This window comes from Protomyctophum bolini (genome assembly GCF_963924005.1).
Source record: "Protomyctophum bolini genome assembly, chromosome: 21".
NCBI lineage: Eukaryota > Metazoa > Chordata > Actinopteri > Myctophiformes > Myctophidae > Protomyctophum > Protomyctophum bolini.
In genome coordinates, this window is record NC_137882.1 from 13,961,791 (window position 1) to 13,976,963 (window position 15,173).

The window sequence follows — 15,173 nt, forward strand, 5'->3', positions numbered from 1 at the left end:
GGAAAGCCATGCATTAATTTTGTTTTAATATATATATATATATATATATATATATATATATATATATATATATATATATATATTCCCCACACTTCTACTTTATATCTCTGCTCTCTGCATTCCCCACCAGTACCAGCGGGCGTGGTGTTTGTCTGGCTACAAGGAGAAAGCAAGCCTCCATGTCTGGTGCCTGTCTCCAGCTTTGGGGTGACTCACTGACCCTTCCTACACTGGTGCTAGATAATGAGGAGAATGTAGGATTTCACAGACTTACAGCATTTGTGTGCCTGTTCTTGATTATAATGATGCCAGCCAACTGATGTATGCAGACTGAGCAAATGTACCGGATGAAAGAGTCAGCGTTGGGCTTTAAAAAAAGTTATACTGTATGCTGTTGCTGTGACACATTTCTCATTATACCATCGGTAAAACATGACTTTACTTATTACTCCCTAAGAAATGTAATTTTGTATACATCTCATTACACTACTTTTTTTCCGCATAACCATAATTGATTGTGATAAGCAGACAGAAATAAATGGAACAACTATTTTCTTGTTCTGGCTGTGAAGCAGCCTTGTTCCGCCAACGGAACAATATGATGGAGGAAAACAAGGTCATTGAAGACTTTCCAGCTTCTCCAACTACGTTTTGGCAACAAAACATGTGTGAGTTTGACAGCCGACTGATGGCTGTGTCACGAAGACCTTTCAAAAAAATGTTATTGTACTTTTCCATTCACGGCTCACAATGTTTTGAGTTGCTTTTGTCATAGTTGATTTTAGCAAGATGCTACTGACAGCAGTCATAGATAGACTAGTCTCGCATAGCCAGACAACTATTCCAAAATCTCCGAATGCTATATAGAGTCTGGAACTACACAGACAGACCCAATCAACGCATTTCTGTGATCACAACAACTATGAAAACTATCATTGCTGAAATAATATTTGTTTGACAAGCGGACGATGTGAGTCTATAAATGACAATATCATTCATTGGGTTGGATGATGGCAGAACCCATCAATCCGCGCATCTTTATCGCAGAGAAGAAACCCTATTGATTGTCATGACCCCACGACCATTCTCCTAGCCCCACCCTTAGGCCTAGATGTCCGCTTTGCACACAAGATGTCTCCAAATCGAATGGACAGATTACTTGGTGAGCGAATTTATTCACCTGTGAGGATGAAGCCTAATCATGTGACTCTTGACCCCATAACATCCCTCTCTCTCCTCACATCCCTCTCTCCCCTCACATCCCTCTCTCCCCTCACATCCCTCTCTCCCCTCACATCCCTCTCTCTCCTCACATTCCTCTCTCCCCTCACATCCCTCTCTCCCCTCACATCCCTCTCTCCCCACTCCTACCTGCTGTACTCTCTTCCCTCTAATCTACAGCCATTCTCCTTTCACCTTGAAGAGTCTTTCACAACTTCCCCGTTGTGTTGAATTACTGTGAGAAGACTTACATGCACCTTTCGGGTTTTAACAGGAGTTACAATCCCCACAGTGAGGGTAATAATAACAGCAAAACACAAAATACTCATGTATTTAGTTTTACAGTTGTGGTGAGCCGTGTTTGTCTGTCCGTCTGTCTGTTTGTGGTGTGTGTGCGCAGATATGTCCATATACAGTATAAGCCTGTCTGTTGCAGCCATCGTAAATGTCCTGAAAATGTGCAGTTTTCAGCAGCAGCAACGAGTACTGTCTGTATCATGGTAAATAATCGCTATAGGCCTACTTTGATTTGTTTTTGCCTAGTATCATCAATCTAATTCAACAGTATTACAGTATTGTGGGTATTGGTCAATTTTTGTGTGCAGTAGATATACAGAAGATATACAGAGCCAGTAAAGAGTATTCTTTATTATTATTGTTATTGTTGTTGTTATGATTATTATTATTATTATTATTACACTAATAAACTATAAACAAATGCATTTGAAGCACCCGTGACCCGGCCCAGAGACTATCTCATCAACATACTCTCCACAGCTAAAATGTTCAAGTCCCCAGCAACTCCTCCATTACTGAGCAACAAACTAGTGACAAATCAACATAGGCTACCGGTAATCTGATAAAAAAAGATGTCCCGCATGCTGCTAATATGGACTCTGCGTGAGGGATTCCCAGTCATTGCACTTTGCCACCTATTCAACTATAAATAGTGTGCGTACACCACTGTGGTTTCTCCAAACACCGCCTGGCACAGATTTTACGCCCCATGAGGTAGAAGGCAGATTCTCTTCTTCCTTCCATCCTTCCGTTCCTCTCTCCAATCCCTCCCACGATTCACAACGGCTCCTGCGGAGAGGCTATGATTGCAGCTAATTATCTACAAATAGGCCCAATATGCCAAACGCAGGCCCGCACCACTGGTGATGGCTAAGTGCAGGAATCAGTATGAGAGGGAACAAGCGGAGGGGACAAGAGGCACGATGGAAGGCTGGACTAAAACAACAAAGTCAAGAGTCACCATATAAACACGAAGGAACGAAGATGGGGCAAATCGTAGATAATGGAGGCAAACGTTATACAGAGACAGTGGCATAAGACGATCGGACTGTATGTGATGTTTAAAAAATATGTACTGTAGTAGCGGGGGGGAGGCAGATGGGCGAAGAAAGCCCCCTACACCAAATGAGGTAGACAACACAGAGAGGAGACAACACACAGGAAGGGAGAGGGGAGAGGGGAGGTGCGTGCGTGCGTGCGTTGGAGGTGGAGGAGGAGGCGGCAGGGGTGTCTGGTTCATACTGTGTGCGACGATTGTTGCCAATGGCAACTGTCTTGCGATGCGTGGGCCGCATCCATTTAGCTCCCGGCAAGCCTCATGATCAGGGGCGGCTCACCGGGGTCTAAGGCTGCCTGTCTCATTTCCATAGAGAAACTAATTTACCAGGCGAGCAAGGAGGACTCTGACGCATCAATGGCCGCTTGATTAGATCCTCACCTCTGATACATATGAATATTTATCAGGGCTGCGCGAACACACATCTCAGTCTGCTCCTTTTATCTGGATCGTCACAAGTGTCCTCATGCGCTCCTCTTAATTTTTTCCTGATGAATATGTCATTGGTGCATTAGGTGCTTGCTGCCAAGTGCACGGCACTCCACATAATCCTGTTTTTGTTCCTCTCTGCTACGGTCGCGACACATACTTTAAGTTAGAAAAAAAGAAAAGAAAATTCACAGGGCTTTATTTATTTAGCTTGTTGTGTTTCGTCTTGCCATGGCGACAGCAGCTTTTAAAAGGCATGAAGGAAATTAATACAAGGGTAAATGAGACAGACGTACACTTCAAATTAGAAAAGTGTGTTTCTCGGAGCACAGATCTCTGCCAGGCCACTCTTTTGGAAGCCAATCATAGCCAATCGAAATAATAGCCATAAAACAGTTTTACAGTTATGCAACATTGAATTACAGTTTACTTTAGAGTCATGCATTCAGTTTAACCCATTCAGGACGGGAACCCCTTTTGGTGTTTAAGCATTACGTTATACTTTAGCTATTGAAAAATCATGAAAATGTGGTGCAAATCTTTGAATATATATTCTTTCACAGTGAATGTGTTTAACTCAAATCTTTGCTTCTGAGGGCGTCCCTGGAACAACATATTTTGAGATGACGGTCGGCAGCAAAATAAATGATTAATCTGGGGGTCCTTGACGTGAAAAAGGTTGACCACCACTGACATAGAAACAGATTTTACAGAAAACGTTTAGGATTTAGACGCCTTATTTAAAAGTCGGCCTCAGGTCTAAATGGGTTAAACGTTGCAAGACTACCAGGTGGAGGCTGGGGTGGTGGAGGCAAGCTTTGCCAGCAGCAGCAGCCGATCGAGTGTGAAGCAATTGAAGCGGAGATCTAGTGTAGGAGAGAGCTGTATTTAAACGGACCGCCTCGTTTAGGGAATGAGGTGTGATTGGTGTGTAGGAAAGCGTGGCTGATTGAAAGCAATCAGCAGACTGACAGCTGATTACAGCTGAGATTTTTGCGACTCCCGTGCCCTGCATAAACTAACGCTATGCTCCATTTATAGTGCAACCACAAGGCTGATTTATTCATTAATTCATGCATACATACATTCATTCATTCATTCATTCATTCAAGTTTTATTTATTCTCGAAATTACACTGAGTAATCAAACTCATTTTCAGTGTCGTCGAGTAATACAATATCACATAGAAAAAAAAGATCACAATACATCAGAAAATCAGGAAAAGAAAAACAAAAGGTATTTGTAAACAAATAAAAAGCCAAGACAAATTTCAAAACGATCTAAAAACAGCTACATATATTGTCACCAAGGGTTTAAAACGACTCAAGGGCACCAATGTGGTCAATTTGAATGTCGTTTGCAGGTCATTCCATGTATTAGGGCCACAGAAGCTAAAGGCAGATCAAGGTACCAAGTTCAGAGTTAACTTTTGGTACCTTGAATTTGGGGAAATTACTTGACCAGGTGTGATAGGATTCAGAGTCCCATTTCAGGAAAGATGAGATGTATTTAGGACAATCTCAAAGTATGGCTTTATACAAGAACAGGTGCCAATGTAGTTGTCTCTTTAAAACATTTAAAACATTTGTGGTGGAGGCTTCTTTTTGGCCTACTGGGAGTGTGCGTACAAAGTTTCATGCCGGTGTCCGAGAATAGCTGCTCACAGACTGACAAACCCACCGATTCAAAAACATACGAACACACACACACACACACACACACACACACACACACACACACACACACACACACACACACACACACACACACACACACACACACACACACACACACACACACACACACACACACACACACACACACACACACACACACACACACACACACACACACACACACACACACACACACACACCAACAGTAGCCTTCTTGTGGAAGATTTTTTCCAAGGGGCGGTTACAAACAGATTCTAACATCACAGCAAAAACGTCTCACTTTGAATAGTGGGCTCTGATTTGTCACCCACAACTCTGGGGTGAGCGAAATGTAATTCAAACTGAGGAATGCCAGAATGTCCAGGAAGAAAAGCCCTGTGGCCGATTCGTCTGGTTTCCAGGCTACACCAACAGATTTTGTACTCAAAATGATAATAACGATAATAATAATATAGTCATTGAGCCGTACTTACATCACTAACACCTGCCTCCAGGATCTTCAGGCCCGTCTCCTTCTCCAGCTGTTGCTTCTGCTGGTCTGCACAGGAGACAAGAGCAGATACGTGTGTGAGTGTGTGAGAGAGAGAGACACACAGACAGACAGAGAGAGAGAGACACACACACACACACAGACAGACAGACAGACAGACAGACAGACAGACAGACAGACAGACAGACAGACAGACAGACAGACAGACAGACAGACAGACAGAGAGAGAGAGACAGACAGACAGACAGAGGCATTGAGAGGGCAGTGGATGACACAGTAGCAGATCTTCCAGTTTCTGGGGAACTGTACTGAAAACATAGCAGCAGCATAGGTCACGGGTGATGCAATCTGCAGTATGTAACAGTCACGTCACACTGGGTACAAAATGACCTGCCCACTCAGGCTATGGGGCGAATGAAGGTTCGGGGATGGGGTGGGGCCTTCGGTAGGACGGAGAAAGCACAACGTGATTCGCCTCGGCTCATATCTGACACAATATTGGTTTGAGCGTGAAGACATTTTACCCTACGTTGTGAGGTCAGTGGCGACGCAATATAAACGGAATGAAAAACCAAATGGGAAAAAACCAAAAACATCCACTCAGCATGCGATAACCGAACAGTCTAGAGCTTTGAATCCACACTGTGAGAGGCTGGACTACTGACAGGGCTGTTTGGGGACATGGGGGGGGGGGGTGCTGACAGACAGGGTGCTTATGAATTCACAGAACACAATTAATTTCAGAGCAACTCGTTCTCGCTGCACTCACTTTAAAATTCTACGTGTGCAACTTTGAGTGTAACTCAGAGAGTGTATAAAGTTAAAGTCCTACTATTTGTCACATACATTGCTGTATATGCAAGATCTGTTCTCCGCATTTTACATACATCTCTTGGAGCGGTGAGCTGCAGCAGTGCCGCGCCCGGGAATCATTTAGAGTTGATTTACCCCTCTAATCCAACCCATCGATGCTGAGTGCCAAGCAGGGAGGCATTGGGTCCCATTTTTACAGTCTTTGATGTGACGAACACCGACCTCCCATGCAGTTTCAGGGCGGACACTCTATAACCACAAGGCCACTTATGTTACGACCCCTATGACACTTACACATGTCAATTTGGTTCCATTTTGTACACTCTTGGAGTTAAATTGACACATTTACTGCACATCAGACCCACAAACCAGAGTTTGATCGTAATATGAATATCTAATCTAATACGCTATTCCCAAAGCTTTGTTTAGCGGGGCTCATTCGCATGCAAATTAAAGTAAAGTGCGGCGACATTAAATAACCGTCACCCAAGATCACACACTTTGTCGTGTGGTCTTTGTTTCCTCTTTCCAGCTTCTCCTCACTTTGATGGAAACATCTACGTTGGAAAACAAAATCAAAGGTGTCTTAATAGATTATGCCAAATTATGGCGAGTGAAAGGGTAGCGAAAAAAGAGGCATAATTTTAATTGAGTTTGTTAGCATGTGAATGCGATGCGGTAATGGGGAAAAGAAAAAAGGGAGCGAGCAAGAGAACGAGAGAAGGTCCTTTAAATCCCATTTCCCCAGATGAAGGTTATGCAAATGACCCTGAAGAGCTGAACCCTACCTCACTCTCCAAATTCGGCGAGGGCCTGTTTAATTAGTATTTTAATCTATCCCAATGATTCCACTCAGTCTACAATGTATGCAGCATTCCATCTAATTAAGCACGCTACTTTTAGGATAATCATTAGAAGAGCTACTTCCACATATCTCCATCTGTCTGTCTGTCTGTCTGTCTGTCTGTCTGTCTGTCTGTCTGTCTGTCTGTCTGTCTGTCTGTCTGTGTGTCTCTCTCTCTCTCTCTCTCTCTCTCTCTCCTTCACTCTCCCTCTCTTAGTTACTCTGTATCCTTGCAAACCTTGATCCTCTACACTCTCTGCAGCCATCAACATGGCAGAGAAAGGGACGGATGTATTTTTTAAAATATGCAGTATAGTGACAGCTAGGACTTTAAGGACGGGTACAAATGAGGGGAGAAAAAGGCCAAGGGACGGGAAGCAAGAGGAACAGGTACTGCAGGAAAATGGAAATTCATTAAAAGTCTCAAGTTCCACGGCGACAACACTCAGTGCCTCTCAAACTACACTATATTGCATGTCAAGGACCCTGGCCCCATTTTAAAATATTTGATGCTAGCTGGCCCCCATAAGAGAATATCTGTCAAGATAGATGAAACTACGTGCTTAGAACACAACATCGCTATTCTCGAATAGCTGGAAAATAAAATAGGGATCAACTGTTTAAACCCTATTGCTTGGAAGTTGTGGCCTCACTTTAACACCCAGTGACCTGCTGGAGCATGAGGGGGTCTGACTTCAGAAGCAAACCTATAGAAGGTATGCACATGCATAAGGTGAGTGACAAATCCACTGGCAAAGTGAGTGTAACGTTGTTTAATGCAATCAAGATAGGACATTTTCTGTTTGGATGTATAGGGCCTAACCTGACTCCCTGATACCGCCACCATCTGGCGGAGTCAGGTTATAGTCAAGGCCAGAAATCAGTTTTTTGCCACTCAGTAGGCGTTCCCACATAACTTCTGGGTATGATGACGTCACACACACTCTAGTACCGAAGTCCTAACGTCACTCTGACTAATCTTAGATTGCGTAAATTTGGAACTGTGTTCCAAAAATGTACAAACCACCCGGCAATTTTGCCAGGTGTGTGACTGTGTCGTTTATGATATTGAGTTACATTTGATAACGTCTAGCCTGCACCAAACAATCGAAATAGTAGCAAAGGGGATGACGTCGTTGTCAATGTGGCTAACCTGGTTGTTAACCAAACAAACACAGTCAACGAGCACTACTAGCATGTAAACAAACACAGTAAAATATGTCGGTGTTTCTGTAAAGAAACTATCATAGGGCCATTTAATAGACAGAAGTTACCACAGTGGGGGCAGCCATGTTTGTTGTTTGACGTCATCGAGTTGAAACGACGCTGATGGAACAATCAGCTGCTGCTTCAGATTTTTGACCCAAACCAACACCGCCCAATAGAGTCACCAGACCTGAATCACCATCATGTTTTTGAGGGATGCTAGCCTTCTGTATACAGCTTTTGTCAGCTTTTTGAAAGGGGAATTCAGGTCAAATGTCTGCTAAATCTTGTCCCCACACGTCTCAAGATTTGCCATTGGCAATGAACAGAGAAATTAGGTCAAAATTATGCTAAATATGACGTAAATTAAACATAATAAAATAAAACGCCATTGACATTGAAGGGAAAATGTACATCATATCTAAACGAGCAAATCAGCTAACCAATCACAGGCATTCTGATTGGCCAGTATGAGATGATGCATGATGATGTACGATAATTAGAGCACCCCTCACTTTACACAGGTGTGATTTTTTGTAATGGGCGTGGCTAGCTATTCAGGGCTGGATCCAGGCAAGATAACAACTGTGTTTGAAATGAATAAATAAATAAATACATAGAAACAATAGTCTTATTTGGATGAATTAGTACTTTCTTATCGTCAGTTGATTCTTCAAATCCATATGAGTGAATTTTGTTTATTTCTAAAGCCAATACAAAAAATAACGACCCAGGGGGATAGTGCCCTCTAGCAACAGTGATGTCAGACGTCAGTGCTCTACAGTATATACTATAGCATTGTTACATCCACATGAGAGGGAGGCTGTCATTTGGCACGACTCCAAACCACTAGAGTCATTTAGTCACAGTATTGGCCCTTCACAGAGTACCTGTTTGGTCCTTGTGATATTTCGGGCGGGGCGGAGGAGGGGGGCTAATGAGCGAAGTAATTAGACCCAGCTGGGTGAGGGTGGGGAGAGCTACTAAAGCTTCTAAAAGGTCACACTATGTTTTGGTCTTAATGAGGACCCCTCCAGGGGCCGCACCGCGTCACCAGTCAAATCAAGGATTCAACAGACAACTCAGGGGCAGACACGCACGTCGCATGTATGCACGCACACGCACATACGCACGAACTCACGCACACAGTCATTTGGGCTGTAGTTTGCATTTTGACTGACAACCTGACATTAGCCGGCTTGCAGTGAAAGGACTGCACTGAAGGTCAGTATTTACTTGTGAATCAAGGCTGAGGAGGACTCTCCAATCAACCTGAGGGAATGGAGAGGCTTACAGCAGCCACTTTAAATGTAAATACACTGTACTTGGACGGCTCATTAGCTGGCAGGCGGATGGATCTGGAGAAGCAGCGAGAGAATACAACCATTGGATTGCTTGTTCTGTCACCGCGACTGCACAGATAAAGCCCAGAGTCTGATCGAACCTTTACATTAACATCCCAGAGGCGTTCGCCTGCCAGCCTGCCTGCCCTCTCTCTCTCTCTCTCTCTCTCTCTCTCTCAGTGAATCTCATTCACCCACACATGTCACACGCACATTTTTTTTAGAAAGCTTGAAAATTGTAACCAAGTACTCTTGACAGACTGTGTAACAGGAATGTCAGATCTAATTTCGGAATGATTTCTCCAACCTTATTATTAGGGATTGTCTGATTCCATCTAGCCTCATCTCTGACATCCAGACTTGATCCCTGTTCAGATTGTCATTTTGAACCCTATGACACTGAATGTGGATGATACTGTATTATGTCTATGAAAATTGTGTTTAATGGGTCCTCTTACATTTCTTCCTAAGTGAATTCCTAAGAGAAGGCATGGGGAGAGAGTATGTTTTGCACTCCGTCTGTCCGTCCGTCCGTGTGTCCGTCCGTCTGTGGACAGCTAATCTCCGGCACCGTTGGCTTGATCGCAGCCATACTCTGCACACTCACTCCTTGAATGACACAGCTGAACCTCTGCCCCAAGGTTTTCACATTGGCCTCTTATAGCAAAATATTTTTTGAGCAGTACAGATTTTGTCCAAACATTACGCAAGTCTCTCTAGAGCGATTCAACGAAACAGGTCTCTCAGATTTTTCAGACTCCATCCTGTTTGGCTAATATTGGCTTCCAAAGTTCGCAAGAGTTCTCAGTTTCAAACAAAATGTCGCAAATCATGAACACATCGTGTGATTTCCGTGAAATTGTGCACACATATTCCCACTAGGCCGAGGAAGAAATACCACTGTAACATTTTCAATTCAGCCTCATGTTGGCACTATAACTGGCCGATTAGTGTTTTCACCTCTAACTGCACGGATCTGTGTAAAACTTTGTATGCACACTCCCTAAAGGCCAAGGAAAAACCTTTGCCTGGAATTTTTCACATCTGCTCTTTATAGCGCCACCACACACACACACACACACACACACACACACACACACGGTTTTATCCGGCATTTAAATTGTTCTTCAGCATACAGTATGTGCTCAATGAGCAGTGAGCACTGTGTCGAGTGTGTGGATATACACGGTAATTTCATTAAACTGCTGCATTTCACTGCCATATGTTGCAAACCACAGCAATCCTACAGCGCTCATCATACATTCTAATAGCAATGGAGACAGAAGTCATCAGTGCTTATAGATTCATGAATATATATTCGTTTTTCTGATATACGGCTATATGGCTGTTATTGTTAGCGCCAATACAAATTCAATATTGGGGAAACAAATCACTCGCTGGTGCAAGTTATTTTGCATTTCAGCGCCGGGCACACAGCAGCAGCAGCACAACCTGAATGCCGCCACCCCCCCCCTCCCCCCCAAACAGCCGCCCACCATCCCCCACCTTTGATGCTGATCGTGATTGCAACTGCATGTGTCGTTGCGTCTCATACGGGGTTGACAAAATGCACATCTCGCCACCAGCCACTGATTGATCTCTTAATATTGAATAGCATCCGCAACCATTCTGATCCATCCATCTACCTATACCTACCTACCGTCTCCTGCCCCCCCCTCTCTCTTTTCTCCTGTTCTCGTTCCCTCGTCCCCTCACTCCCTCGTTCCCTCCCTCCCTCCCTCCAGTGCTCCTCAGGTCGCCCGCTCGCCGCAGCCATCTCCCCATCCGTCACTCAGACCGAAACAAAATGAAACTGTTTATTGTGGAGGAGGGCTCACGCGCACGCCTCTCCTCAAGCCGTTAGCCTTATCAGCAGGCAATCGCTTCAATATTAAAGCTGCCATTCCAATCATAACCCCCCCCCCCTCTCTACTTTCTCCTGCACATATGACGGCTGTCTGTCCATATCACAGAGAGAGAGGGTGGAGAAGAGAGAGAGAGACAGAGACAGATAGAGAGAGCTATTCATTTGATCCTTGGGACTCCTATGAGAATGAGATGTATCGTTTTTCATGAAAGAGAAAGAAGGAACAATAATGCTATTCCTCCTTGTCTCACTAGGATTCTACCATCCAATCATCATATCAGAGCAGTCAGTGGCATATTCATTACAAATTGTCGCTGTTGGGTGGAAAGTCTGCATGGAAACCTTGTATTGCATATTAATACCTTTATATATTTTGTCAGTGTCACGCACAAAAATAGCAGCTCGACAAGTTCACAACTGGTCACATCTTGTGGCTATTTTCACTATTCTTGAAAATGTTTGCTTTTTTTTGGCCTATATAAAGGCATACCCAAAATAGGGTGAAAGTGGTTTATACGTCTGTGTATTATTGAAGTATTTAATGAAAAGTATTAACAATAACTTGTAACTAAATAATAACTACAATGGATCCACCACAAATTACAATAGATTTTACAAGGAAACAATTATATAACAGGGTTGACAGTTCATGTTCACTCAAGGATACACATGGCACCTCCTCCTCCACACAGACAAACTGCCTATAACAGCCGAAACAGAACAGTATTTGGCAAGTTGTTTGGCTTTGCTCTTTGTCATGTCAGCTATTCTTAGGCCACTCATGGTCAACTTATGCACATGGCCCAGGCTTCCGAATATCAGTATGGCAAATCTACCCATAGGTTTGTTATACTTCCAAGTAATGATTGGTACTTAGAATGTTTATCTTGGAATGCCTGGTCCATGTACAAATCAAAGACACAGCCCACCTCCAGAATCAGGACCTCCTTGTGACTGGTGTCAACAAAGACAACATCAGGTGTATTTGGGATGTTAGCACTGCATCACGCGCACGCACGCACACACACACGCACACACGCACACACACACACACACACACACACACACACACACACACACACACACACACACACACACACACACACACACACAGGGCTTGCCTTGTACAGTACAGTACAGTACAGTACAGTACAGTACAGTACAGTACAGTACAGTACAGTACAGTACAGTACAGTACAGTACAGTACAGTACAGTACAGTACAGTACAGTAAAGACGGGACTGATTTTTTTCATTTCCTGAATAGTAAAAGTGAACATACAAGCTTTCTACCCGACAGAGACGATATGAAATACACCCTCTGACCCCTTTATCTTTCTCGCTTGATATTCAGCATGGTGCTACTTGTCAAAATGTAAATCAGTTCTTAGATACACGCTGTCACTTTTATATGACTAGTTTGTCCCACACGTCTTTCATCTTTGAGTTACCATTGAGCTTATTATGGATCTCATGTATTACTAAAAAGAGACATTCTCCCCAAATACATAATAGAAGGTGGGCTACTGTTTATTACAGAATGACTTTTAAATGAGATCTATAGCGCTTTGTAGTGTGGATGAAATTAAAGATTTTAGATTCACGTGCACCTTTACCAGTATACGTTATAGCACAGTAGCCTATAGCACAGTAGCCTATAGCACACACACGCACGCAAAACGCCAATGCAAGCAACCATTCTTTCCCCAGACAATCTGAGAAAGCCGTACTCTCCCTGGTCTCCCTGTAGGTTCTGTTCGTTGCATTTCAATAGCTATTCTGCTGCTCTGCTTTTTATAAATCAAGACACCAAATCAAAGCGCCTCGAACCTCTGAGTAAACCTACAAATGAAAGAGCGAGAGAGATGCATGAACTAAGGAACAGGGAAAATAAAAGACTGCATTGGAAGGAATGCAGGAAGAAAAAAACAACACTTTACCTATACCTTTTAATACACCCAGTGCTTCTGTACCAGGACATTATTATAACCATTTTCAACCTACAGTATAGCGTATTCTGGGCATGCCATTATAGCTGAACATTATAACAATCTAATCTAAAAGCTCACAATGTGTCATTTTTGTGACATGTTGTGACGCTATAAGCCATACGTTGCATGACAAAGTAGGCTATATAGGGCTTAAGTGGTTAAACACTAACGTCCAACCAAACACAAGCAACACCCTCACCCATGTCGTCAAATCAAAGTACACCTACAGGTGACTGATAGTGAAAGAAGCCGCTTTCACGATGCAGTAGTAAACATAGTGAATATATGTCAGCTCTGACAAGTGGAGCTAACTATCCTGACCACTTAAAACACTACTCCAAGGCCTTCAACCATCTCCATGTCTTTATCGACAGCAGTGCTGATCAATACAATCGTGCTGTGGCCATCTCTGAAGCAGCAAATCGAAACAGACAAAGATGTTGTTTGGTGGTGGTGACATATTGAGACAGACATCAAAAGCAACAGCCAGTCTCCCCTCTGCCACTATATACGGGTCGGGTTATTGGGTTTGAGAACTCAAGAAGAACAGCTTCGAGGGGGCATGGTGGCACAGTCGGTACCGCTGGGGAAGCTGGGGGGGGTGTTCTCTCCTGGGTGGGGTTGACGAAAGGGGCTTTCTGTGTGGAGTTTGCACGTTCTCCCCGTTCCCCCCAGGGTAGGTGCCCTCATAAAAACATGCAGCAATCCTGGTCTCTAAACTGCCTCCCCCATGTCAGCCGGGGAACCTGATGGAGGGGAAAGGAACGGGTTGGAATAACATGTTCCTTCCACACGCTATGTCCAACTGGGAACTGGGAAAACTCCGCCCTGTCAGGTGAACAGGTCCGTTGCTCTCCCCAGGTTGGCAGAGGAAGTGTAGCGCCCAGGATTACATTAGGTAATTGAAACTGGGTGAAAAAATGGGTTGCAAAAAAAAAAAAAAGAAAAGAAAAAAAAAGAACTGCTCAAGAACTAAGCCTTTATAATGAGAATTATAATGAGAATCAGATGGCAAAGCGTTTAAGCGCCACATTCAGAATGGGACAGAAACATTGATCGATTTTATTAATCCAAACATTCGACCATGTATTCCTTTCAGAGTAGATATAGTTTGTGTGTTTGTGTGATAGCAGTGGCTGCACTCGCCATGTGCATAAGTCACGCCAAGGACAGCTTGGGCTAAAATGCCACTGCTCTGCCTCCAGCCTGGGTGACATCGTGACAAGTATGGTGTTCGAATCAGCAGCGCCAATCACACTCTGAGTCACATGCTGCCTCCATGCTGTGAATAGCAGGGGTCTTGGCTGGCTGTTTATTTATTTATTTTTCACTGATCGATTATGTCCTGTGGATAAACCCTCAGTCCGCGGTGCTGCAAAGCAAACCCACTAGGCGGAGGCTAATTCAACATGATGCAGAGTGCAACTAATATACCGGCCTGTGACTGGATATAAACCTTAAGAAAGATATTGCACCGCTAAAATAAATCACCCATGGTCTGAATGCACTTAACCACATGATCCTGCAAGAATAATATAGACTATCCTGAGAAAATAGAAGAATATTCTGTGGAAAATTGTGGAGTAAGCTTACATAAGGTGTTATGACCTTGTTGAGACAGTATATAAGCTTACATAAGGTGTTATGACCTTGTTGAGACAGTATATAAGCTTACATAAGGTGTTATGACCTTGTTGAGACAGTATATAAGCTTACATAAGGTGTTATGACCTTGTTGAGACAGTTTATCGTCTCTGGGTACCTCATATGTCCAAAACGCAAAAGTATAGCAGATCGACAAGCTCGAAATACGCCGCAGTAGATCTGCTACTTTTGATGATACTTTTGTGAAGCTCTTAGTATGACGAAGTAGGTCATTCATTTACAAAAAAACTGAAACAACAAACAAAAACAAACTAAAACAACAAACAAAAATATGG

General features: G+C 43.4%; 1 protein-coding gene across 1 annotated transcript in view; it reads right to left on the minus strand.

The window, feature by feature from the left end:
- ptprn2 (protein tyrosine phosphatase receptor type N2) overlaps positions 1-15,173 on the minus strand; it is a gene marked incomplete at its 5' end in the record, with an annotated part of 180,087 nt that overhangs the window by 67,457 nt on the left and 97,457 nt on the right. Inside the window, one exon of the mRNA XM_080793327.1 lies at positions 5,154-5,218. Within this exon, the coding sequence (XP_080649453.1) occupies positions 5,154-5,218 (65 nt within the window). The remainder of the gene's footprint in view (positions 1-5,153; positions 5,219-15,173) is intronic.